Below are 25,623 nucleotides of genomic sequence, written 5' to 3' on the forward strand. Positions count from 1 at the left end.
GTGTGATGTTCTACAAAGGCATCGCACATCAATGTATTCAAGCATGAAATTCCCAAATTGCTGCTCGTTGTCCATAGAAGCGGTGGTGCTCACAAACGTGTTTGTTTACGTTTTAGCTATGCCCTGACTGGTGTTACAATATGAAATGAACTTCTACGTTACAATACAAAATGCTGATGCATGTTTAATTTGCCTAACAAGGTTTACTTGCCTCAAGGGATATCTTTATACAGTGCTAAGTACCACAAAGGCTGTGCTTAACTCAAGAAACAGAATGCCTTAATATACTAAATTCGGCTTTATTTACATGCACCGATTACGTGAAGCACATTATGTCTTCTCAACCAATTTTCTCCTACAATGTTATCCAAGCACGAAATTATAAAATTATTTCTTGTGATAGAGTAGTGGTGATTTGTTCATACTGTGAGCTGTGCTCGGTATATAATCACCTTCCTGTACGCGCAGAACTGCCAGTCAATGCTAGTATATTAAGAAAACAGTATTATTAGTCAATAAGGCTATCTGCATATATTTTCTATGGCAGGAAATCTAGCTAACCCTATGAAGTCGTGAACGAGAAGTAGCTGGACAAGGAAAAATGTGGCTGTGCTTGTTTACAGTGATTGACAATGACCATACAGGCAATGCTTCAGATGAAGCACTCACCGTGTCTAGTCGTGTTTGGTCTGGTATTGCTGCATTTCACCACTGCCATCCTCACAAAATAGCGCTGCTAGGATACTACTAGAGGCGATGCATTCAGAGCAGCAGACATGTCACTGAAACTGTACCCACTGCAGCACAGATGTCTCAGTGCTGTGTGAGTTCGATTCCTTGTTTCCTTAAATTTTACTTTATTTCAGGTGTTGCCCGAGGAGACAGGGGCTTTTTAAAAGCTGGAGGTGTCTGCCCCGCTCAGTTTGCAACAAGTGCAACACAGAAACACATAAAAACAGTCGAAACAGAGACTCAGACATTTTACATAGCAAAGTTATTTTAACAAACTTTTTTCACAAAAATCTCAGATGGACTCATTTGTTATTAAATATCATAAATGTTGTGATATGCACTGGAAGTCGCAGAACTGAAGGAACCAATCTGCAAAGAAACAGATTCTTGCCTGTTTTTTTTTGTCTGGCTATATATATATATGGTCAGTCAGACCATATATATTCCCGTATTAAGCTGTCTTTTTGAAGGATGCAAAAAAGTTTATTTCTCGGTACTTTTATTGTAGAACCCAGGCACACAGATTAATCCAATCGTAAATTGTGACGAGGCATCGATATCAGTAGCCTAGCAAATAATGAAACAAGCTCGGCATATTCCATACACTCCCCATGTGTCAAACCAGCCAGAGGACTACAACTGCCGCCATGCACCGTGGCAGTGATGGCATAGCCATACCTGCCAATCTAGGGACCTTGAAATTCGGATAATTTGCCAAGGGGATGACAAAAGAACAAAATTTTGCTCATGTTTTTTGGGGGGTCGCAACAATGTCACAAACAGCTCTCAATGGCTGCCAGTACAGCGTTAGATGTATTGGTGCTTGTACTGTGACCAGAGCGTGCACATTTGATTCAGACACGTGCTAGGCCCAGTTACAGTCCCATAAATGAGGCATGCTAGGTAGGTGAAAGAGAGGCTCAAATCACCATGAAGACGTCAGAAACAGCTCTGAATGGCTGCCAGTAAAGTAATTAGATCTCTTGATGCTTGTACAGTGACCAAAGATGGCACATGCACACATGTATAATTAAGGGGCACATACTAGGTTCTGTGAAACTGACTCCTTTCCACACAATATAGTTCTAGGCATAGTAAGGTTGTGCAACAGGGAAGCTAACTTAATAGAACCAGTCATTACGCAATGCATATTACAAGTTCGCCTCAGGCACACTGTTAAGTACACCTCTCCATCTGAAGAGAACTGAATTAAGACTACACTGCTTATGCACAAATGGCTTGAATTTAAATTGGCCTTATGCTAGCATAATAGCAATTACAAAATGGCTGTGCTGCATGAAGTTTCTTTTTTCTCTCTCTCTCCGTCTCTCTGCGAGTTTGGGGCAGTTTTTCGGGAGATTAGGGGCTTTGTCTGTACAAGCCGGAGAATTGGTCGGAATTGTGGAGTCTCCCAGACAAATCTGGAGAGTTGGCAGGTACGCAGAGCGCAAGCATGGTGAGATCAGTCTATCGATTGAGTGCTGGTTTCAAAATCAAGAAGCAACACAGCTGTTGCTTACCAAGGATTCAACACAAAGGCAAAATCCTTCCAGAAATTCGCCAATGAATAGCCACTGCGGTTGAAAGGATGAAGACGTACTGATGCAGTGCACAGAGCCTTACCTTACTTACCTCAGGTGTGAAATTTGTTCAGAGCAAATGAGGATTTGTTAGCTTCCTAAGTTCCATGTCCCCATGTAACGTTTTCGGTCAATTAACAGTATAGGCCTTTTTCCCCCCAGTGCAGCAGCTAAAGAGTGTCCCTATTTAACACAGCCCTTGAGACAACAGCCAGCATTCTTGTATCAACATACAATGTTTGTTTTCCTATCTTATATAGATGGCATTCCAAGTACCTTCCTACAAACCAATGATATCAATAATGTCCAAGAGAACGCCATCATGTCGTACTAAAGAGACTGTCATTGCCACTACATGCCAAATGTTGATCCGTGTAGCTGAAAGATGCCCATGACAATAGGGATGTTTACACAACATGTACCCCAGTCATTTATGCTAATATATTACTAGCAATTATTTTATTTTTATTTGTAAATTTCATTTCACTAGTTAGCTAAATAAGTAGAGTATTGCAAGACATTTTGTAAATATCTCCTTGCTGCCATTTTGAGTATTGCCCACGTGTTACAGTTCACTTGTAAATTTTCCTTTGGCCAAATACAAGGAAACTTATTTCATAATTGCAAGGAAAGTGGCATGAAAATTATTCACACAAATACCTACCTGCGAGAAGGATGCATTTGCGGCTTTCTCAACAGAGTTATAACTTCACAAGAGTGGCTACAAAAGTGGTTCTTCATAATGACATGAACATGAACACATGCAGAGCCACATCAAATGCACAGTGGAAACCTTGCTGGTGCTAGACACCCCTTCCATTTTGAAATGGGCAGACAGAATGCATTTGATGTATCTGCTATCCAGATCACCAGTAGTAAAATATGCTTGTTTAGCATCTACACAAGAAGAAAACTATCTATGTAGTTAGTCTCAAGTAGTAGGAACACACAGAAACCAGAAACAGCATGCTGAAAACCTTGTCATGCCAAAGGACATATCAGGTAAGACTAGGGGTGTGTGAACAGTGAAATCTTAGAAATGTATCTAATTTCTAAAAGTACTAAAAAAAGCAGAGACCCTCAATGTCGAATTGAAGCCAAATTTATATATTATATTTCTATGCCTAAAACAGCACAAAAAGGACACAGAGAATGCAAGGCTGGTTACATACTACACTTTGAATTAGTCAAGATGGCGAAATCTGGAGGCTGTTCAAAAACAAAGCATCCTTGGCAGGGTCACTGCAAATGCAAATGATTGTGCAAAAATACTTATTGCTCAAAATTCTCACTCAGTAAGTGCTCCTTTAGTGCAGTAATAATGGCTGCTGCAGTAAATAATAAATATTTTTTGCTTTGAATAGAAATTTGTTGGAATAGCAAAGAGTTTCTAACTGGGTTTGTGTAATAATGGGTACTTGATCTGCCATCCATATGAATGGCACTTTTTGCAGGAAGACAAGCTACAAATTTTTGTAGCCTTATTATAAGATTCGAACCATAACAAAGTACTTGGAAAAAAATAAAGAACAATATTCCCTACAATCTATATTTTTGGTCAGAATGGTAAGTGTGTACACACCTTCCATTTGAACATAGTATTGAAGTTTCAAGCACCTCTAGAAAATGCATTTCTTATACCATGAGATTTATTATAGGGCTGTGCCATTCAATACAAGATTAAGGGCATACTTAAGAGTATTAGCAATCAAATGCAGTCTTCAGTGAGTACTATAAAAGAAAAAAATACTTTATGATATATCAATTTACAACCACCTAACAAATGTTATGGGTACACCCAATGCTAGCACCCAATGGATGGTGGGGTTTGCCATGCCAGTAAATGCATTTCTTTGTCTGCTCCTTTCTTTTTGCCTAAGCATATGATATAGAATGCACAGAAAAAAAAACTACTCAAAATAATCAGAATGGCATTATATAGCATTTCTTTTTGAAGAAGCCTCTTGCAACTCATTTCTTTTTATTGCAATACATTATGCTACAATTTCATAATTCTTAAAAAAAGCACTTGCATTAGATGGATTTACTAATTAATCCATTAAATTGTGCTGAGAAATCAGACAAATATCCTGACTGAATGCGCAGCTCTAGTCTTTTATTACAAAAGATCCTTCAGGTGTGGCAGTTTCTTATGCCAGTAGAGATGTGCATTCGTGTTGAATCTGCAGTTTATACAATTCCATAAGCCATTCTACTTTCATCCCCTAGACATGTCAAATCGCTGTTAATATTACTTCTCAGCTACACACAAGACAAATGACAATAGGTGCACTCAAGCCTCGCACAAGCTTCTGTAAGTTTCTCATGCATTGATAGTACAACAAAATGGCTTATGTATCATGAACAACTGTCTGCTGTAATTAGTAACAAGAACAGTAACAAGAACATGCAGAGGTTAATGCCCGCAAAAAAGAAGAAAGCTGCTGTGGAGTTGCCGGCCCTGTTCTTTAGCGACGCAAAGGCATATTCATAGCAATGAGATGCATGCTTTCAAAGTTGACCCCCAGCTTAATGTGCAATCCAAAGCAATTTTTCACATGCCTCGAAAGAAAGAAGAAGTCAAGAGGTAAAGAAATTGCACCCCACAAAGAACCTGCCCAAGCTGATGGAAGCAATGAAACCACACCTGCCGCCACATAATCCACTTAGTATAAGCTGCTGTAATGTGTACGTCACCCAACATTTCGGGGGCCTACCTGCAGGCCCTGGATGTTACTTTCCCTTTGGACTAGTGCTTTGTCACCTGTGCTCTGGAAGAAAGTGTGTAATGCACTTGCAGATGTTAATAAAAAAGTAGCTTTTCATCTGTTGGGTGAGCTGTGCTCCCACTGTATTTTAGTATGCCCGGTTCAGTATGTCCTTATGAGCCTTTATAGAGGCTCTAAATTTCAGTGCTCATGAACCAATTAATTTCAAAGTGAAGTAATACTGGCATCCCACAGGCAATCTCAAAGGTCACCTAAGGTTTGCCACCACCTCTGGAATAGTTTATTTTTTCTCTAGTTTTCCATTTTACCCTTTCACCTCGCTTTGTTCAAAAGTTACAGGATATTTTGAACTGGCAGTGAACATTTCAGCATGGTGTTTGAAGAACTTTTCTCCCTCAAAACTTCATTTTCTACACTCTTTTTCCACTGAAATTTTGTAATGCTACTTTATACATTATGTTGTGCAAGGAACTACAATGTAATTGAAAACAATATCTTCTAATGTTTTTATGCTTCATTTGAAACATTACCTCTGGAAATACAGAATTTTAAGCTTTTGTACAGTTTTAGGCTATAACAGGCTTTGCACAAATCAGATATCAGTTACTTGCACAGACTAATTTTTGGCTATGTTCAAGCAAACTCATTTCCAATTTCCGCGCACACGTTGCAAGACATGACTGTTGATGTATCAGTCATATAAAGATGAAAATAAAATAGTTCCCTCCAAGATAACATATAGTCTATGAAATAATTCACAGATTACATGTGCACCCTAAGCTCCCATGGTTTTCCTTTCCGTAACTTCTGTTCTTGTTGAGCAGACAAAAACATACCAAAGATACTCTGCATATCAGGTTACAGACAGCTGTAACAGAATTGAGAAACATTCTTTTTTGCTCCACCAAATTAACATAGACAGTAATCACTGTAGCAGTACGAAACAATGTTAAGAGATGTTGAAATTGTAAAAAAATGGTGTTAAATATAAACTTAAATAATCAACGTACCATATTAAGGTGAATTAAAGCACCCCTTTCCAAACTGCAATTCATAATACTAAAGGAGGGCACTTTCTTGAGTGAATCAAAGTGTAAGCTGCATGATTATTTTTTCTTGAAATTGTAATGTTTTATATTCTAGTGTTCTTAAATACATATAACGTAGTACTTTTGAAGAATTTCAGTCAAGCCATTCAAGTTGAACTAAGGTTAGAGCATGCACCATACAATATGAGGCGAGTACTAGATCTGTGCAGGGCTTTCATAATACATATACAGTAGAACCCCGATTATACGACTTTCTCGGTACCACGAAAAAGTGTCGTAAAATGTGGGTGTCGTAAAATCCAAACATAAATTATAAAAATACTACTTATTTCGTGCGACGGATTTACAAGAAACTTCAATCTAAACTACTAACATACTCTGCAGGGCTTGGAAACCCAAATTACCAAAAAGTAAATGCGATAAGAATTAATGCTGCAGTACAGGTACCAACCATGCTTTATTCAAACGAACCTTTATGGGCCTCCATTGCCCACTGCCGCGATTCCCGCCAGACAGCGCGAACTTTAAAAGAAGTTGGTAAGTTTCTTTTGGACCTTGTTTGAGCCATGAACCAAGAGCTTTCGCTTGAGTTGGGCAACGTCCAAAAGGAGGTCCTCCGTGGCGTCGCGTGAACAGATAAAGTTCCCGATGCCATCTATGTGCCGTAGCACTTCGATGAATGTGGTAAGCACAAACACGGCATCTGTGGCGTCGTCGTTGTCCTTGTCCGATGTCACAGCAGTGTCGGCACTCGGCAAAGCATCCTCGATGGTGTCATCCAGCGACAGCTCGCCGCAGATCGCAATGTTGTCGTCGGCCTCCACGTACTCAGCGAAGGTCGCAGTGAGGTTTAAACCCTCAAAATCGTTGTCGGCGAAGCCTGCATCGGCCTCGAGCAGCATCGAGGTTGTTGCGTCCCAAGCACAGGAGGCAGTCTCTCACTTAGAGCCACAGTGCTTGAACAAGTTAACGATTGTGCTTCGCGCCCCTGCATTCCACGAGCTGGCAATAAAGTGTGTGGCGTCGAGCACAGTGATCTTTTTTTGCGACTCACTGCACTCCATAGCTGCCAGCCGATGCTGCGCTAACCGCTTCCGGTACCCTTGCTTGACGCACTTAATAATGCCGGCATCCAGCAGCTGCAGGCGGCTTGTGCAGTTGGGTGGAAAAAAAACAACCTTTATGTTCCACAGGCTGGACGTATCGGGTGGGTGGCATGGTGTTTGTCCACGAAAAGCAATATTTTCCTCGCCTTAGCACCCATTTTGTTATCCAGCTGCTGCAAAAAATTTCTGAAGAGTGAAGACATCATCCACGCTTTTTTTGTTGAAGTTGTGGCTGCACGGCAGCGTCTTCAAGTTATTAAAGCACCGTGGATTTGCAAACTTTCCAACAACGAGCATGGGCAGCCTCTCGGAACCGTCCTCGTTAGCACAGAATAGTGCTGTCACATGCTTTTTACTACGCTTTCCACCATGACAGCTGTCACCCTTAAATGCAAGGGTTTGCTCGGGCTGCATATCGTAAAAAATACCACTCTCATTGGCGTTGAAAATGTCGCAGGGCTTGTATGCAGCAATCATCTCCGACAGCGACTCCATCCACTCGTTCACCGTCGAAATGTCCACGGAAATGTTTTCTTCGCAAGAGCGGCTGTACACAATCCGGTTTTGTTTTTAAAAGCGATCCAGCAACCCGTTTGATGCCTGAAAGTCGTTGATGCCCAGACGCAATGCCTAAGGTCCGCCTTTTCTTTTAGAATGGCGCCGTCAACGTTGATTGCAGAGTTCTGTGCTTGATTCAGCCACTTGACGAGAACTTTTTCTAACTTCTCATGCTGTCCTTCTTTTGCCGCTTTCCGCTTGAGCCCGAACTTGTTGGCATTCTGCAGTATCACCGCTTTGTTTGCGAAGATCGTCTTAAGCGAAAATTCAGGCATCTTATGGTCCCAGGCAATGCTGGCTTTCGTGGCTCCATGCTGCTTTTCCGCTTCCTCGATAATATTCAGCTTATCGCCGCGGGACAGAACTGTCCGCTTTCGGGACATCGTGCGTCGCGTTGCTCCGCACAACTCAACACCTCTGCTGAACACTGGTCGCTAGTATTACGACGAAGAACAGATGCGATAAACCTAGGCCTCTCCGTGCTACCTTGTCGGCGATTTGCTGCTGCTGGGAAACTGGAAGGAGAGAAATGCTTCCCCAACACGACAAGAGGCGATGCCACCGAGAAGAGAGGGAGAAAGTGATTGTGGAGAAGAAAAGGTGCTATTTCAGCACAGTGAGCGTCGCGGGTGGCTGCTTGTGGGGGAGAGAGAAACGAACAATGAGACAAGGCAGGGAAGAAAGCTACGCTGGAGCAAACCGGTCGAGCAGTGTCAAGCGCTCCGCATGCGGAGAGAAGGAGCGAGGAAAGAGACCCGCGGCACTTTTCTTTCGTCCGCTGTTCTGTCCCGCGCTTCGCGAAGGTCGTCGTATAATGTGGGTCAGGCGTACAATTGTGTTGGATAACCGAGGTTTTTAATGCATTGCTTCTATGGGGACTTCACCGGGGCTGCACTAATCCGTCGTAAAACCTGGGTCATCGCAAAACCAGGGGACGTATAACCGGGGTTCTACTGTAATAGACAAAAAAATAGCCAGTTTCAAGTCACCTATTCATTTTTGCCTGTTAGATAGCTGCCACTGCTCCATTAATCATGTATGGTCGTAACTACATTAGTTTATAGTTCAGTTCAGCCAATAAACAAAATTATGACAGTAATCCTCAACCTTTTTGCCTCCTTTTGAGAGTCTAACGTTTAGCCAGACCTGCCAAACTCAATATGCAGAGCTGCTGGAAACTATATTACCCTTCTGATGGCAGCACATTATGTTTATTAACCAATAATCAGCACTTACACCTTTACATATCAAAATACACTAATTTCTGAAGAAACAATAAACATCAAAGATATTATCAGTTTTTGCTAAACATAAACCTAAAAAAAAATCAAAAGCCCCAGAAGTCCCAGTATGTACTGTAACTAAGACAAACAATACAGCTATTTAAAAAGGAAATGCAATACAATCTAGGACTGCAAAATGATTGTTGCCACATCTTGAAAGAAATAAGACCAGAAAAGAATATTTAATACACATTGTACAAAAAATGAGCGAACTTATGCTGGCGTTGCCTATGCGGTCTTAATGGTCATTGAGTGTTATCACCATTGAACAGACAAATGGTCGCTGGAGTTGAATATCAGATGCAACTACATTTATGGGCAGTGTGTCGGAATGGAACGACAATAAAAATAAAAACAAAAACAAAATTGTATTTTTGACCGAAACGAAAACATAACCGAAATGTGTTTTTTTTTTGTTTTGTTTTGTTTCAGAGTTAAACCGAAATATTTTTGATCCGATTTTCGGTTCAAGGGGAAAGCCGGCAATCCTAAACAACCGACGTCAGGCAACGTCAGAATTAGCATGTACCTTAGGGTTCTGTGTAAGCCACTTATCTCAGGCAGGGATAGCGGGATAGCGCGAGCGATAGCCGATTGAGCACTCCACTAATCTACGCCTGCCGCTCGGTACACCAGCAGATCGGCATCGTAGTAAAACCCAGGGCTTGCACACTGAAGAACTTATTCAGTTTTCTACTGGTACCACACTTTTTTAATAACGTTTCATAGTTTGTTTATGTTCGTTTTATTGGGAAAGCGGTCTCGCATTTCGGCGAGTACACTCGATGACGTGCTGCTTTTGACATCATGTTGAGTGCCTAAGGCACTGAGCATGATCTAAGAATTCATAATTCACTTATTGAGAAAAATAAATCCTATGCTTTTATCATTATTTGCTTCGAAAATTTTTTCCTTGCAAACCAACAGACAATTTTTTTTTTTTTTCGTTCTGGGGCAGAGCCAGAACGGAACTTTTTTTAGAGAAATGAAACTAAATACAGAACAAAAAACATTTAGTTCCGACACCCTGTCCACAGGTCACTGAGTTGCTCCCAAGGCAAGAAATTTGGCTGGATTACCAGTGATCGCTTTTCATCTGCACGAAGGCACACATGTTCAGTGGCAGTAGCGCTCAATAATCACCAAGAGTGCATCCACAGTGTGATGCAATGATAAATATTTGTGAAGCAGATCCTCTGCTTTAGAAACAATGAAAAAAAAAAAATAAGAAGAAAGGATAACAATAATACAGTCAAACCGAGATATATCGAATTATTGCGTATATCAAACACTTTCTGTATCACCTGGAAAATCGCATGCATTCTTAATTTTTCATTTCGAATGGGGTCGAACGTAAAATGTATATATTGAACTCCGCCACCCCAGACCATGTGCACTCTGTTGACTGGCAGTGAGCTTTCCCGCAACACCCTCGAAGATAGCGGTGGCGCGACGGGTGTTCTCAACTGCTGCGCACTATAGCCACACAAACATCACGCCGAGGGCGCCATTTCAACATAGCAGTGTGCGCACACGGCGGCTTGGCTAGTTCAACAATGTCAACGACACATTGCATTTGCCGCATTGACTCCTCGGTGCCGCGCTCTGCGCTTGCTGCGCCTCACAAGTACTGGCGGGTTGCATCCACAACGACGCGTGACAGTGCACGCTCACTGGATTTACTCATAGACGCCCTTGGCAGACGCCACTCAATACTTTGTTACTGACAGTGTTTCAAAATACTTCGATTACTGGATGTGGAAATCGCAGCAGAAGTTGCGACCAAACGAAGACACTACAGAGGTTGATCCCGCAAGCGCTGATGTTGCCCCGCTCTCGACTTCAACTGAGGCTGTAACTGCTTTGGCCCTTCTACGCCGCTACTGGGGTGCAGCCCTATCGCTTATGGATCGTTTAGACTATGTTGAGGACACCATGTTTAAGCACGTGGCTGCCAATAAGAAGCAGGCTCTACTGCTGAATAAATAAATAAATACTTTGTGCAAAGCTCTAAGTGAGTATTTACAGTGCCATGATTGGGGCTCGATCGGGGATCATTGTTCAGAGCACACATTCACTTGCGCAGGGCACACCCGCCTGACAAAGTCGGTGCGGCCTAGGCCAATTCCGAGCGGCGCAACCGAATGCGTGCTCCGAACAACTATCCCCGATTGCATCCTTGGTTGATAGAGTGATTTGCAGAAGTTCTTTACGCATTTTTTACGTGATTTTATATATTGAATTCTGGCTATATCGAATTATTTCATGATCACTGTGCTGTTCGATATATAGAGGTTCGACTGTCCACAGTTCGCTACTCACCTGGAAGTATGTATACTTGTACACCTGTCCCCCAGTCATCTTGGCCACTTGACCCACTGTTGCCACGTCAACATAGGCATTATGGAACAAGAACAGGTCCACACAGCAGCCAGCTGCTACGCACTCCTGTCCCAGTTGGTTGTAGAAGGGTGACTGGGGTGTCAACACCGACTGGAGCCAAAGGGGAGAACAATTAAAGAAGGTCAGGGTTAGAGCTGCCCATTCCAACAGCTATCAGCTGTTGCTAGTAACCTGAACAAACAATAGAATGGCTTAAGATTCCACTAAAACAGCCTAAATCTTGCATGCCCCCTATGTTATATTTCTAGCAAGTTGCAACAAGAAGCGTAACACCAGCTGAGCTCTGCAACACCAGATAAGGAGACCAACACATTTCAAAGCACACTACCATGTCCTTATGCAAAAGAAAAAAAAATGTGTGCAGCTTGCACTAGTGGTGCAAGGCTGGAGCCAACAATGGAGCTTGTGATCACCTAGCTTTTACGTGGCTTGCCTAAGTTGTTTGTAGGTTTTGCGAGGTTATGCTAGGTTTTGCTAAGTTATTGTCTCGGTTGGCTTGACACTGGAGGTTTTCATGCTGTTGCAGGACGGTATCACTTTCTCGGCGATGCCGAGCATTCAGGCGCCGGCTCTCAGGTTCCCTGGATGGAAACTAGGGATCCTCAACTCAATGTCGCCTCTTCTCAGTTACAGCTTCACAGAAGTACGGCGCTCTTCCTGGTAAGTCGCTGCTTCTTTGGGTGTCCAGACTTTCTTCGTTCTTCCAATGGTAGCAGCACGTACGCAAGGAGTAGAGGAGGCGAGGTGTGTCGCCCCGCCGGCTGTTCCGAGCTTTCACTCCACTGTGACGTCACGACTCCGCCATACGCACGTCGGGTGCAAGGATAACGGTTATGTGGCTCGGTGCTTTCGCAGGCGGTGGCTAGGCAACACGAGGCAGCACACAGCTGGGCTAAGTTTTCTGGTAACACTCCACAGCCGAACTGAAAGCTTAAACAGCTCCACTGTTAAAATTGATATTACCTACCTTCTCTTTATCAGTGCCAAGCAGCTTGCGGTCATCTCTGTTTTTTAACTTTCCAGGAGCATCAGCAATGGGAAGGCTTGTGTGCATTACAAAGAGTTTTCCAGCACACTCTGCGGCCTGCAAAAAATAATTAGTATATGACTAATTACCATATTTAAAGTAGAGACTCTGTAGTGGCACAGCATCAGAAAATGCAAAATACACCTAATATGAAAAGCTGGCAGATAAAAACAGTTCAGCACACAGCATTTTTTAACTCCAAGAGCTCACAAAACTACAGTGGGCAAAATGTAACATAAGGTAGCTCCTTGAATGGATGGCTAGTAATGACAAGTGTTTGCAACAACACATGATGTTACAGAGGCAACTGAGCAACTATTCACTGCTCTGCATAGAAGTGAAACAAAACACAAGAAACATTACCTTGAGGGCTTCCAGGCCAGCCTGAATAGCTGCTCCAAGGATTGTTTCTGTCTCACGGGTTTCACCAAACATTACAGGAATCTGCTCCAACAGGCTATGAAAAGAAATGTAATGTAGGTGTTTCAGAAGTCTTCAGAAGCCCTTCATCCATACCATAACAATTTCCCATATGCATTTGCCTCTGACAACACTTGTCCGCGCATACACACACAAGTGTGTGGCAAAATTCTAGTGTGGGTAGGCTTCAATCACATGAAGTGAGAACCTAGTGGGATTTGTTACTAAATGTATGGAATGACGAGGGAATAACATTGCAGAGCAAGAACTTCAATAATGCTATTACTTCAAGTATTTCAACTGAAATAGCAGCAATTGAAATGCCACAAGAAAGCTGTCGTGCAGCATAACAATGCAGAAACGATGCTGCACTGCCAACTTCTCAAAAGCTGATTCTGGTGACAGATGGAGTTTATCCCAAAGCAACACCGAGGATATGAGAGACATTGAAGTGGAAATCTTCAGATTAATTCCAACTACCTGGGGTTCTAAAACATTCACCCAACACTTCGTACATGAGCATCATGGCAAAACTCCATTCAACACACATCTTTGGCCTCAGATCTCTAGATATAATGACCTCATTTTCATACATACGTCATTTAGACTATGATGAAGCTTGCTTGTAGAATTTTGAATGTTCTCTTTGGTATGCCACTACTATTTAGAAACCTTAGCTGACAAAAGTGCACTGGCAACTTGAAAAACTGCTTGCAGTGATAAAAACAATTTCTTATTAAATACGCACCATGAGAGTTTATTGTACTCAACAATGGAGCTGTTTCACACTAAGGATGAACGCTAGTGAACCTAGTTTCAATGTACCTTATTTCTTCCAAGTTATTTCGTCCCTAATGAGTGATTCTTGAAAGGTCTATGTTTACCTCTATTAGATTTAGGTCAGGAAAATGTTGCAGTTCTGATGAACTCAAAACATTCATTCATGAATTCAAAACAGTCTCATGTTTGTCTTTTTTTGTCAATGTAGTAATTACATTAAGTTCCGAGACTGATTAAGTGTCGAAAGTTCCAGTGCCTCACTACTCTGAAGTTTTGGTTTCACGCTACTATTAGCTTCAGTTTTGCAACTTCATAACTTGTGGCATGCAGTTCTTACTTCCTTTCGTGCCACACTATTATCTCAAATTCTGATCAAAAATTAAATGTGCCGGCGACGAGCTGAGCTCGTCCTTGGTCATTTTTACCAAAAACACGTAGACAAATTAGTTCATCCATGGCATGGAAGGGGCAGAGAGCACACTAAGTCACCAATGTCATCACTCTTGCTGCAGCAGTTTTACTACTTTAAACTATTTTAACAAAAATCTCCAATAGCCTCATTTTTAAAAGCCCTCGCACACTACACAAGAGACTACACACAGCACTACCCTTCTGGCACAAGAATAAATTGGTTAAGAGAGATGTGCTTGTCTCTTGTGCATGGTGTGTGCGGGCTTTTTAAAATCCTGTCAATTACACTTTTAACATTAAATATGAAAAAGTAGCTAAACTATGTTTACACAATACTTACCTATCAATGAGGCTCGAAGCCTCTTGCACAGTCACAAGGCAACCATCCAACAAAGGCACAAACATGTCGTGTACATCTGGCACCACCAGCATCTGTGGCTGAGCCAGGCTGGCCTGCAAATATGTGACCCTATCTTGAAGTTACACATATAGAATTTTGTCAAGAAAATTTCACAGCCTGCTCACCTAAAAAAGATATAGTGGAGCACGTTCACCCAATTGGGACTTAAAACAGTAGCAAGTGCATGCCTTGCTCAAAACAGCTTGCAAGAATGCACAATCTCGCCATAGTGTGCTCTTGTGCTAGTTACGAACATTTATCACTGTCCATAGGCACCATATGTGATATGTAGTGCCTGTTACTATATGTGACAACTTATGCACAGTGTTTTCCAGACTAGACATACAATGACAGATGGAGTAATCCCTGTGCCATAGGTGCTGCCACTGACAGGCAGAGCTAGAACGTAATATAAAATATTTGAAACTTATGTTAAAGGGGCGCTGAACCATCTCACAGGTTTGGTGAAAAAATCACATGCCATGCGTGGGTTTCGCAAGTGGAGGGCTAAGTCACCTTTCTCTCAAACGCTCTCTTTTCAACAGATACTTAGACCTCATTAATTTCTGGATGCTTTATTTCGTAATATAGCAGATTCCCATATGCAGCTGCTATTGGCCAAGAGCTGACATCAATCAAGCAGGGTGTTTGGATCAGTGCACTTCTTCCTGCTGTTACAGTAACAGCTTATTAATTCACAACTTGTTCATTCGAAAGTTCCGATAACTGGAAGTAGCCGCAGCAGTCCATCTAACAATACACTGAAATCAATATGTAATGCATCCCGCTAATTCACGCTAAAATCTGCCCCGCCACCAATAAATTGAACTCTGAGCCATCGTGGATGGGGAGAGTGCTAGTGCGCGGGTGCACATTGGAGACGGTGTCGCTGGGCGGGCAGCGCAGCTTTCTTTGCCCTCTGTTTCGGCCTGACTGGACAGATACGTGTTTACTCCTTGCCAAGTATGGCCAACGCCTCTGTTGCAGGTCGGTCCTCTCCCTCTTTAAAAACGCCGACGCGGCACTTTGTGTTCCTTTTCCTTCTTTTTTTTTTCTAATGTTACATCTTCGAGGGTATGCTTTTTCTATACAAGGTGTCCTGCCGAGAAGCGGCGCAGGTAATATCTAAAACATGGTGGCCATGATGTTTATCAGCGCTCGCAGTACCAAACAGCATAGCCATTAAGATTCGTGGCTGTTACTCAAAGCAAAGTATCGCTGGGATACGTGTTTGGACACCACCTATACGTATAGTGGAACTCAGCAGCATGCAGCCGGTGCAGCTACACGAGTACAACAGAGACCAACGTCACAGCCGGTTGTGGTGCATTTCATCAGTGCATTTTAGAGCACAGCTCCTGATCCTGTGGCGAGCATCGGCAGCGCAAAGGCGCATTTATAGACTGACATTCTCAGCACACATCACCTGCAGCCAGTCACGCTATGCCGCTTGCGCTGGGCCAGCAGAGTGCCGTCGGCTGCTCTTTTCGGAGCATGCACAGATCGATCCCCAAACCGCGCACTGTCTGCGACCATTGGCGAAGCAGTGTGGGAACTTCTTTCTCTGCGCCGTGCATTGTGGGTCGGCACAGGGGGCACAACGAATGCACGGATGGAGCAAAGCCATCTCAACTTCGGGCACGTCGAACCGCGTTGGCAGTGTCCAGTTACGTTGGCTGCGCCAATGCGGCGAAGTATAGACGTTGGTCTCGTCAACGTGACATAGTGCATGTGCACTCACGCTACTTCAGACTATATATGCGCTTTAACTGAGCAATCTTTTCTGACTTTCATTAGTTCAAATTTTGTATAATTTGCATTTTCGTAACATCCCTGCGGAACTTGAATTAACAAGCTTTTACTGTATTGTGTATATTTATTGATGCAGTTTAATAAACGGGCTGCTCTCCAATTTCTATAATAATTACGTACATCCGAAAAAAGCCGACTATTGTCTGCTCATGCTGTGCCGGGGCCGCCTGCGTAGGAATTAAACTTTAGCCCCCCTACTTATTGATGTCACAGCCATCACATCGAGCAAATTTAAACTAGTTTTGAACACTCTAACCTCGAACCATGCGAAAATTAGAGTCACACCTCACGCACAATTGCCAGCGCATGCTTACTACTGGCCGCTCCTGGTTACACACCTTGGCAGACTTCGCTTCGTAATGATCAAGCTATTGACAGCGCTTCAATATGCACAACTTGGATGTGACTACAATCCATTGGTCAAGCTGGTGCAGGACAAAGCCAGTCCGCACCACTAAGAGCAGCCAGACATGAGCATATGAGCACAAGCGCGCACTCTAGCGCTGTTGTGCACAAAGCAAACGCTGCAGTTACATGTAGCTTGCAGTCTGCTCCGCAGCGTAGATACCGCGGTGTGCCGTGACGAGTCCACTGGCAGAATGCACTGCGGCCCTCTGAGAACAACCGTGTTTGGCACGTCATACGCGCCAAAATTGCTAATACAATCGAAACTCGCGAAAACGAAATCCCGCGACTACGAAATTCTCACGACAACCGAAATATTTTCGTATCCCCGGCGAACACCCATAGGATTCAATGCATTTCGTACCTCCCGACAACAAAACGTCCCTGTACTACATTCCCACATCAACAAAATTTGTCGGAACGTAATCCAGCATATTACCTACTTGCACAAGGCTAGCAGGCTCCAAAATGTGCTCAAATGCAATTGCTCTGCACTAAAATTACGTAACATACCACTACATTACAGCGAAGCTGTATATGGCTAGGGTTCCGTGCATTTTTGTTCTCCGTGAACAAAAACTATCATCATCAATGGCTCATACACCCGTAAGCATTCATGCTCCAGTAAACAAGCAAAATATGGAATGGCTCTTAGCCCTGTAAGGCGAAGGCTACAAGCACTCAGCAAAGTGAAGCGAACAGTGCTTAAATTCTTTCTAATCACGCATACAACATACAGAACAGCATGTCGAAAACTGTCATCATCAGTGGCTCATACCCCCGTAAGCAAGCAAAAAATGCAATGACTCATAGTCCTGTAAGGTTCATGGCTACTCACTTTGCGCGAATTAGCTGTGCTGACATTACCCCTGTTGTCGTTGTCGGTGATTTCAAAGTGGATGTGTTGGTACCGAAAAGGGAGCAGTTTACGCGTCACATGTTGCAGAAATATCCCTTGCGATGCTACACCGATCCGGCCCAACCAACCACCCAGTGGCGCACATGCATCGATTTCACATTATCAAAGAATGTGATTGCAGTTGCGAGTGAAATAATGACCACCGAGCAAAACAATAAGTGTCGGTACCTTGTGTCACAATGACCACCTATAAAGACAATAAATGAGTTCGTACCATTGTTCAAAAATATGTGTCAACTCTGTGTCGTGTGCTAAACAGCTTCGCTGGTCAACCACCTTCCCAGAGTGGAATGGCTCACGATTTTTTATTTACAAAAACAACCAAGTGCCAGAAGCGATCGCGCCAGAAACACGTCATGGCCGCCATCTTGTTTGTTGATCACCCATTTGAAGTGGCAGCATGTTGCTACCGACATGTGACGATGGTTTTTGCTCACCTAATGCAGTGCATAATGTGCACAAAAGCGAGAAAAATGCAGCAAGAACAAGGAAATCCACGTCCCACCAACGTGGAACTGTTTATGTCGCTTCGGATGGCGGCTGCAACATGGAGTACCACGCATCGGGCCGCGATTGAGCGATCGTCTGGGAATACGCATTCCTTGCTTCAAACCGCTGGTTTTGGTGCCACCTGATAGGCATCATGTGCAGACTTGTTGCTGGACATAGATTTGAGCGAAGGCATCGTAATCTGAATAGACTGCCTTTGGGTATACAACATATGATCACTTGTGCCCTCGGCACCAGACGCGTCGGTGCTTACGGGCGACAGCGTGCACTGGAGAAATGCTGCACTGCATCCGGTGCCGAGTTACACAAAATCTCGCAAAAGAGATCGTATTTGCGAAAGCAAATGACCGAAAATACTGCGCCACGGCAGTGCTGCCGCTGTTGATCGACGCATGCGACGCACTTTGTACTGTCAGCAATGCGGTTCTATATCCTCCTTGCAAGCTTGCCAAAGTAGGCTAACAGAATTTTTACAGTAAAGTTTTGTTCTGCGACGCAATACCTATCTGTATTGTCTCATTTTGCAACAATGAATGTCTCGCGGAAGCTAATTTTTCACGTTCCCCGCCAATTTAGTTATTGTGAGGTTCAACGGTATTAGCGTCCACGTGAACATCCAAAATCAAATTTTATCTTCATGTCATGGTGACTTTCTGTAGGCGGAGCACTGTGGACAGACCCCACTCCGACATGGCCTTCACAGTGAAAATCATTGAAAAAGGAGTAAAAGCACTGCGAATGCTGTCTGATTGCCAAGAACTCCGCATCTGCTGAACAGATTTAAGAATTTTTGAGGCAAAGTATTTCTCAAATAGTCTACTTTAACTTAAAATGCATTTCTCAACTTTGATAAAAGTGGCTCAGTGCCCCTTTAAGGCAGCACTAGCAAAATTCAGAATTATAAAATTAGAGAACAAATGGACACATCCACAACCTACGACTGTTCACACATTCAGTTATAAATGTACCATGATTTATTGCACTCATTGCACAAGTCCTTTGTCAGTGAAGTTTCCAAACAACGACCAGTACTGAAGTTCTGCACAGTTCCGTAGAACAGTGAGAGTGCGCCACCAGAAATTTTTCAAGAACACTTGAGAAAGAGATAGGAATGTTTGTTTCCAACGACCCCCTAGTCTGGGCATTAAAGGGCCCCTCACCAGGCCACACAGCAAACTTTGGTTATACGCTGGAAGTTATGTGTGCTCTAGTAAGCGTTCTGCCGCAAAAAATTATCAAATCTGCTCATTAATAGCCAAGATAGAAATATTTCAGTGCCGCAAACCCATGATTTCAGGAGGCGAGCTCCACTGCCAAGCGAGACACTTGTCCCACCTAGCCTCCGCAAGTGAAATTTCTTCCCTGCGTTCTCCCAAACCAGACCTCAAGGATCATGTGATGAGTAGGTCACGAGCCCCGCCATCATTTTCTTTTGCTCCTCACTTTTTTTCAGCGCGACTCAGCGCACTTCCGCTGACGGCATTGCTATTGTCTCGTTTCGTGCTGTGCATGATTTTGCACGCTGTGCATGAGGACACCTGACTGGCGGTACAAGTCTGTGCTACACGAATACTGAGGCAGACAAGCAGATCACAGAGCATGATCCTGCATTAAAACAAGGCAGAAAATGACAGTTTCGGTGTATGCGCGCACAACTGCACGACGTGGGAACAAGCAGACGAAACAGAAGTACATCTCTCTTATTGCAGTGTGAAGTAAAACAAAAACATGCAGATATTCGGTTGGTGTGTTTTATTTCTCCGAGCTTTAATTAGTCTGTTCTTGCAACATATTACACAAATAACAGATGTTGCCTTGAATAATTCTCGAAGTCACGTATCACCACGAGAGACGTCACAGCGCAAACACGTGTACGTAGGCACACTAGCACGTGTACGTCATCCTTAGGTTAGGAGCGTGGCGGAGCTGAGGAGAAGGGAAAACGGCGTTCGATTTGAAATTTCTTATCTTTCCACGGTGCGTAGCGATGTAATACTTTGCAGACACAATCATTATCGCGCATTGTATGCTGTGCACTTGTCAGCTCAAAATGGCCAGACCTGGTGAGGGGCCCTTTAAGGACTTGAGAAACCTCCGGGTTGTGCTCACTGCCTGAACGAATCCTGCCTGGCTTAAAGAAAAAAAATACTGGGTTTTATATGCGAAACCACAATCTGATTATGAGGCATGTCATAGTGAGGGGCTCCATATATGCACAGTACACAGGCATCTTAGCATTTTGCCCCCATCAAAATGCGGCCGCCGCGGCCAGTATGTTATCCTGTGCACTCATACTTAGTACCGCAACTTCAAAGCCACTATGCAACCATGGAGGATATCCTGTATGGTACTCGATGATATTAACCCTTTCAGAGTCAACGACGTAAATATACGGCGCCGCGAACAAGTCCAAAATGCTCGATGCCATATATTTACGGCACCGTCTGTACGTTTAAAAAGCACGCCAATTTCCTAACTTTTTCTTTTCTGTCATGTGCTGCCACTATATGGGAATACAGGGGATTTTTTAGGCGCGCCTCCCTCTCTCAGTTTTCGTTGCATGGTTCGTTTAAGAGCTAGCTTGCTCCGGTGCATCTATATACTACCGCCCGCGCATTGGCGCACGCACGGGGGGGTGTCGGTTTGGGTCTTGTTCCGCGGGCGGTTTCGGCTTCTTGCGCTTGCAAAACTGATGACTATCTCGTAACTATCGCTCAAAGGGCAATCGCTTGTTTCTTGCTCGTTTAGTGCACACAGGAGTGCGCATAGGAAGGATGTTGCCTTGCATGCGTTTGTCTTTATTTTTTTTTTTTTGCGGACTCGCGAAAACTAATTGCCTCTGGTTGGCGATAAGATGAAGATTAGCGAAAGTTTGTCACACGTTTTGCTTTTTTGATGGGCACACAACCACACAGTTTTCTTGAGTGCACGCACCTATGAAGTTTGATTACCCTATGGACGTACATATTAGTGTAAGAGCAGGAACATTTGAGACTTGCGAAATATTGTCTTGTGCGCATTTTCAAACTTTGAACTATGTGTATAACAATTAATCAAATTTTTAATTTTTAAAAGTTTATTTCCTTTCTTTATTTTTGTTATTCATGAATGAAGAGTACATATATACGAACGCAAAATATTTTTTTCTCACTTTACGGTCACCCTAGAAAAATTACGGCAAATTTTTTCGCAATAGGTCCCTAAGAAGAATTGTAATCTGCAATAACAAAAATTGACCCTGAAAGGGTTAACAGTATGTTTAGCATGTTCAGCTTAGCTTTTCCCCAAGAGGTACCAATGCAATAGCCCTCTCTTTGGCAACAGAACTATAGTTCAAGGAATGTTTGGCTTTTCATCTTAAAACACTGCATGAGGGACACAGCTCCATCTTCTGCGGATTTCAGATAATACTCTTCGCAGAGAGTTCATCTATGATAGTGTCCATTTGCTTGAACAATTGGCTTCATGATATTCCACAAAGCACTCTTTTCCACAGATACACACACCACTCACAATGACAGAATAACTGCCATGGCCACATTATTATTACTATAACTATTGCTTTGCTTGTTTGTGTGGTGTGAGGGACATGCACGAGCACCGATTACAATCTCCCGTCCTTGCTCCCTGTCACGACAGCCCTTGCTTCAGGAATGCATACATGGGGTTAGTCGGAACAAGCAAGATATACAAATGTGTGGGAAAGTGTGCTTAGAAAATTTCATAGGAGGCATCCCATGGCCTGTTCAGCACCTACTTCAGAAAAACACAAATTCTTTCTGCACAGCCATGACCCAACTGATATTTTATAGAAAAACTAATTTGGGGTACACATAGAGCAGAACCCCGTTTATACGTTTTGGAACAAGACCGAGAGAAAAGACATACTACTAACCGGAAAAATGTACGATCTGAAGTAACTAAAAAATTTGACAGACTCAACTATTGTTTACATCTATGTAATGCGAAGCATCACACCGATCGTTGCGGCCCGAGACACCGATGCATGTCGAGCTAGTGCTCCTCCGACGGCCCGAGATGCATTTTGTTGTTTTCCTATTGCGTGGTGTATTAAGAGGGCGGCGGGAAACTGAAACGAAATCGAGCTGGTGGGCGATGCTGGATGCCACTGAAGCGAAACGTGATGTCCACATTGTGCCGCCTGCAGCAGGGAACGGCAGCACGTTTGGATTATTGCTTACTAAAATCGTGCAGTATGCGACCAATGGCACTATGCACCATGCACTGTAAAACAGAATAGGTGAAGATGCTTATCGCAATAGGTTTGGAGGCGATAGATGCGAATGCGGCATGCAAAGACCCCGGCGGAGATTTGCTAGTACTGGAATAAGAAACTAAGAAGACTAAGAAACTAAGAAGAATAAGAAACAAGAAGACTGAGTACATGCCCTCTTACTTTTGAGCACACACTCCAATTCTGCAGAACACCACCAACAATGGCACGCACTAACTGCTAGCAACAAAGAAAAAGCAAGAAAGACAAAACTGCGACATACCTTGAGATTGTAGAAGTGCACAACACTACTGTAAGTGATGAAGCCTACACGCACTTTGGATTCTGTTTCACCCTCAGCCCTGCACAAAAGGATTGAAAGGTGTGTAATGCATTTCAAGAAGGCCCACAAATGCCTCTGCTTTGCAAGAAATAAGACATTACAGTCCCTCCCGCCCTCTCCTCCTTCATGCTTCTTTTTTCTTTCACAAGGGTAGCACAGAATGGGTTGGAGTCGCAGGTTGTCTCACCTTGGCAGTTCCTGGAGGATAGTCTGAATATGGCTGCAGAAGAGGCGTACCAGGCCATTCCGGATACTGTTGTATGACACATCTAACAGAAATAGGTAGGCTGGAGGTTCAGGAAACACAGAGTTCTGGCAAAGAGAGAGAGAGAGAGTAAAAGAAAGTTCGATCGGCTGCAAGCATTGATTCACTACATACCTGCACTGAGCAGCAAAGTCTAGCAGAGAAAAACTCTTGACTATGAGGCACATTCAAAAGAATTCAAGCCACTTTCCCTATTTCTAACTAATAATGCAGCATATTATCAAAATTTCTATAAACTAGAGCAATGTATGGTGAAAGTATAGATATTGTAAGCACTATTAACGTACTTCGTCGTTTTCATTTGTACATAGCCATCACCATCTTCCCTGTTCTTCAATTTCTTCGCGCATGAGCTGGCGCGTTGCCTTTCTTGGAATAAACAGCGCTGGACTTCATCAAACCTTACTTATAAATAAACGCATTCAACAATATACATGACATACATGTCACAGCAAACAGTACATTGCTTCACCGGTTGCAATATTCAAAACATTAAAAAATCAGGTTGTTGCTTTCTGTAAAAACGAATTGTCATGAAGTTTCTTACCTTAGTGAGAATTTCAGTGCCCAATTTACAGCAACTACAGTCGAATCTCGTTATCCCGGGTTATTCGAACTGGCACTGTGGTCCCGTCAACGTTAAGTGTATTTCAATGGGCAAAAACACCCAGTAAATCAAATGCGCAAGGATTTGTGACAGTTATTTCAAACATATAGCACTCTCACAATGCTCTCAGTAGTTTGCGCCAAAAAGTGGTGCGCCAAATCACACGGCGGCGCCTCCGACCAGCATTGCTCTGACCCCACCATAGAGAAAAGGCTTAGGAGAAACCCCTCAACGCTGCGCGTGAAAGAAAAAAACAGTGGTCGAAATGTCACCCTCTCTCAAAAGGCAAGGTTGCTGTTTCTACACCATGCCGTAATGCCCTAGCCACACTAGTGGCAAAATTCTCTGTGGAAGGGATCGGTCCTGGGCCGTTTTTTCGTGGCTCGTCGCGGCAGCAAGTGAGCCACGAGCACAGGAGACCAATAAGAGTGGCCCCTACATTGACGTACGCGCAGGAAACTGGTATCATGTGGACCCGCCCGACGACTCTATTTCGTATTCGCATCTGGTTCAGCCAGACCACTTGTTTTGCACTATTGTCTGCTCGCATCAGCTCTCGCTCGTGCTTGTTTTGTTTGGCTTGACTGGTTGGTCTCGTTCGCGCATTTTTTAATAATAACGACGCGTCTAAACCGAGACGTCCTGATGGAAAGGTTGTTGGAGACAGTGTGCCATATGCGATTCTATACAACAAGACAGACCCTGAACACAAGGACGCGAAGGCGACAACCGATACATCATTTTCCTTGTCTTTTTTACACGACAACGCTGCAACAGAAGGGAGCACACCAACATGATTATGATCAGTGGCAACGACTACAGCTTGACAAGTCATGACTTGCGTTAAGAATGCAGGACGATGAAGGTAAACACAGTGCCGATCTGTCAGCTGACAAAGGAAAAAACACTCGAGTATGCAGAGGGAAGCAGCAGCGGAGGTCCAGTCAGGCCTCGACAACTTCACTGCTTCGGTGGTAGTAGATTGCAGAGGTAATCAGCGCGATCCAGCAAGCTGGCAGGAAAGCGAATTCACTTCCGTCCTGCCCTTCGTCTGAACTACGCTTCCCTCAGCCTCCCTCTTAACTCTCTCATCTTCGATAGTCTCCAGCGTGTGCGCCTCTATGCCGGCACCACCAGTCCCGCCAGCCCGGCGCCCACTTAGCCCGCTCCTTGAAGTTTGTTTTCTGCCGTTATCGGGAAGTGAGCATTGGCCAACGTGGGCTGTTTCGTGGCCCTTGCTCGCTGTGTGCTCGTGCGCTGCACCATTTCATGACTCGCATCGTTCATGCATCATGCTATGGTGCACGAATACTCCTAAAACAAGTCCTTCTTTTAATTCAAACTTCTTTTAACTTGAACAAATTTTCGGGCTCCTTCGAGTTCAAATTATAGAGATTCGGCTGTATTAGACTACAGCAATGTGTGTGGCTACTCAACGAGTCAGTAATGAAGTGAATCCGGACAAGAACAGAATGTGAAATTTGTAACGACATTACAGTGTACTATTGTGAGCAATATGAGCGGGAACACAGGAGCGCGTGTCAGATAGCCTCAAACCCTGCTTTGGGCGATATGTGGCGCCCACCTTCGGAAACAAAGTGGAAAGGATGACACTGTTCTAATAACTGCTGGCACTCCCACCATGTGTCTCTTTATACAAAGTGCGCAACTTCGCACTGCCAGCGCACATTGATAAAGCTGTTTGATATTGCGGTTACTGGTAACTTTGTGTACCAAAGCGTGGCCAATAGCAGCACTGTTTGGAAGCGTAGACATACAAGAGCTACTTCCCTGGAAAATCTAAATACCTTACGCTAAACGCAGGAACAGGTGTCCTAGAGCTGCACCCTAAAGAAAAGAAGTAATAAATAAATAAAAAAAACGCATGAATGAAAGAAATTGAGTAACTAAGTTACTGTGCACGTAACCGTCTTATCGGCTATCGTCGGCCAGTTAAACGCCTTAAGCTGCCGTTTTCGACGAACGGCGGCGCGGTGGGAGTGCCAACAATTAGGGGAAAAGCATCCCCCTTTCCCCTCTGTTTTTGACA

At 43.6% G+C, this 25,623-nt stretch overlaps 1 protein-coding gene across 6 annotated transcripts in view; it reads right to left on the reverse strand.

Moving 5' to 3' along the window:
• Positions 1-25,623, reverse strand: part of Sec24CD (Secretory 24CD) — an 89,930-nt gene that overhangs the window by 30,304 nt on the left and 34,003 nt on the right. For 4 of the 6 annotated variants that reach the window (XM_070524974.1, XM_070524979.1, XM_070524971.1 and 1 more), the window contains 7 exons: positions 22,889-23,013; positions 22,642-22,720; positions 14,419-14,531; positions 12,831-12,924; positions 12,408-12,524; positions 11,360-11,530; positions 5,030-5,083 (listed from right to left, as the gene is read on the reverse strand). In XM_070524974.1, the coding sequence (XP_070381075.1) occupies positions 5,030-5,083; positions 11,360-11,530; positions 12,408-12,524; positions 12,831-12,924; positions 14,419-14,531; positions 22,642-22,720; positions 22,889-23,013 (753 nt within the window). The remainder of the gene's footprint in view (positions 1-5,029; positions 5,084-11,359; positions 11,531-12,407; positions 12,525-12,830; positions 12,925-14,418; positions 14,532-22,641; positions 22,721-22,888; positions 23,014-25,623) is intronic. The other 2 variants (XM_070524992.1, XM_070524985.1) reach the window with 1 other exon arrangement.

Source organism: Dermacentor albipictus, chromosome 1 (assembly GCF_038994185.2).
Source record: "Dermacentor albipictus isolate Rhodes 1998 colony chromosome 1, USDA_Dalb.pri_finalv2, whole genome shotgun sequence".
Lineage (NCBI taxonomy): Eukaryota > Metazoa > Arthropoda > Arachnida > Ixodida > Ixodidae > Dermacentor > Dermacentor albipictus.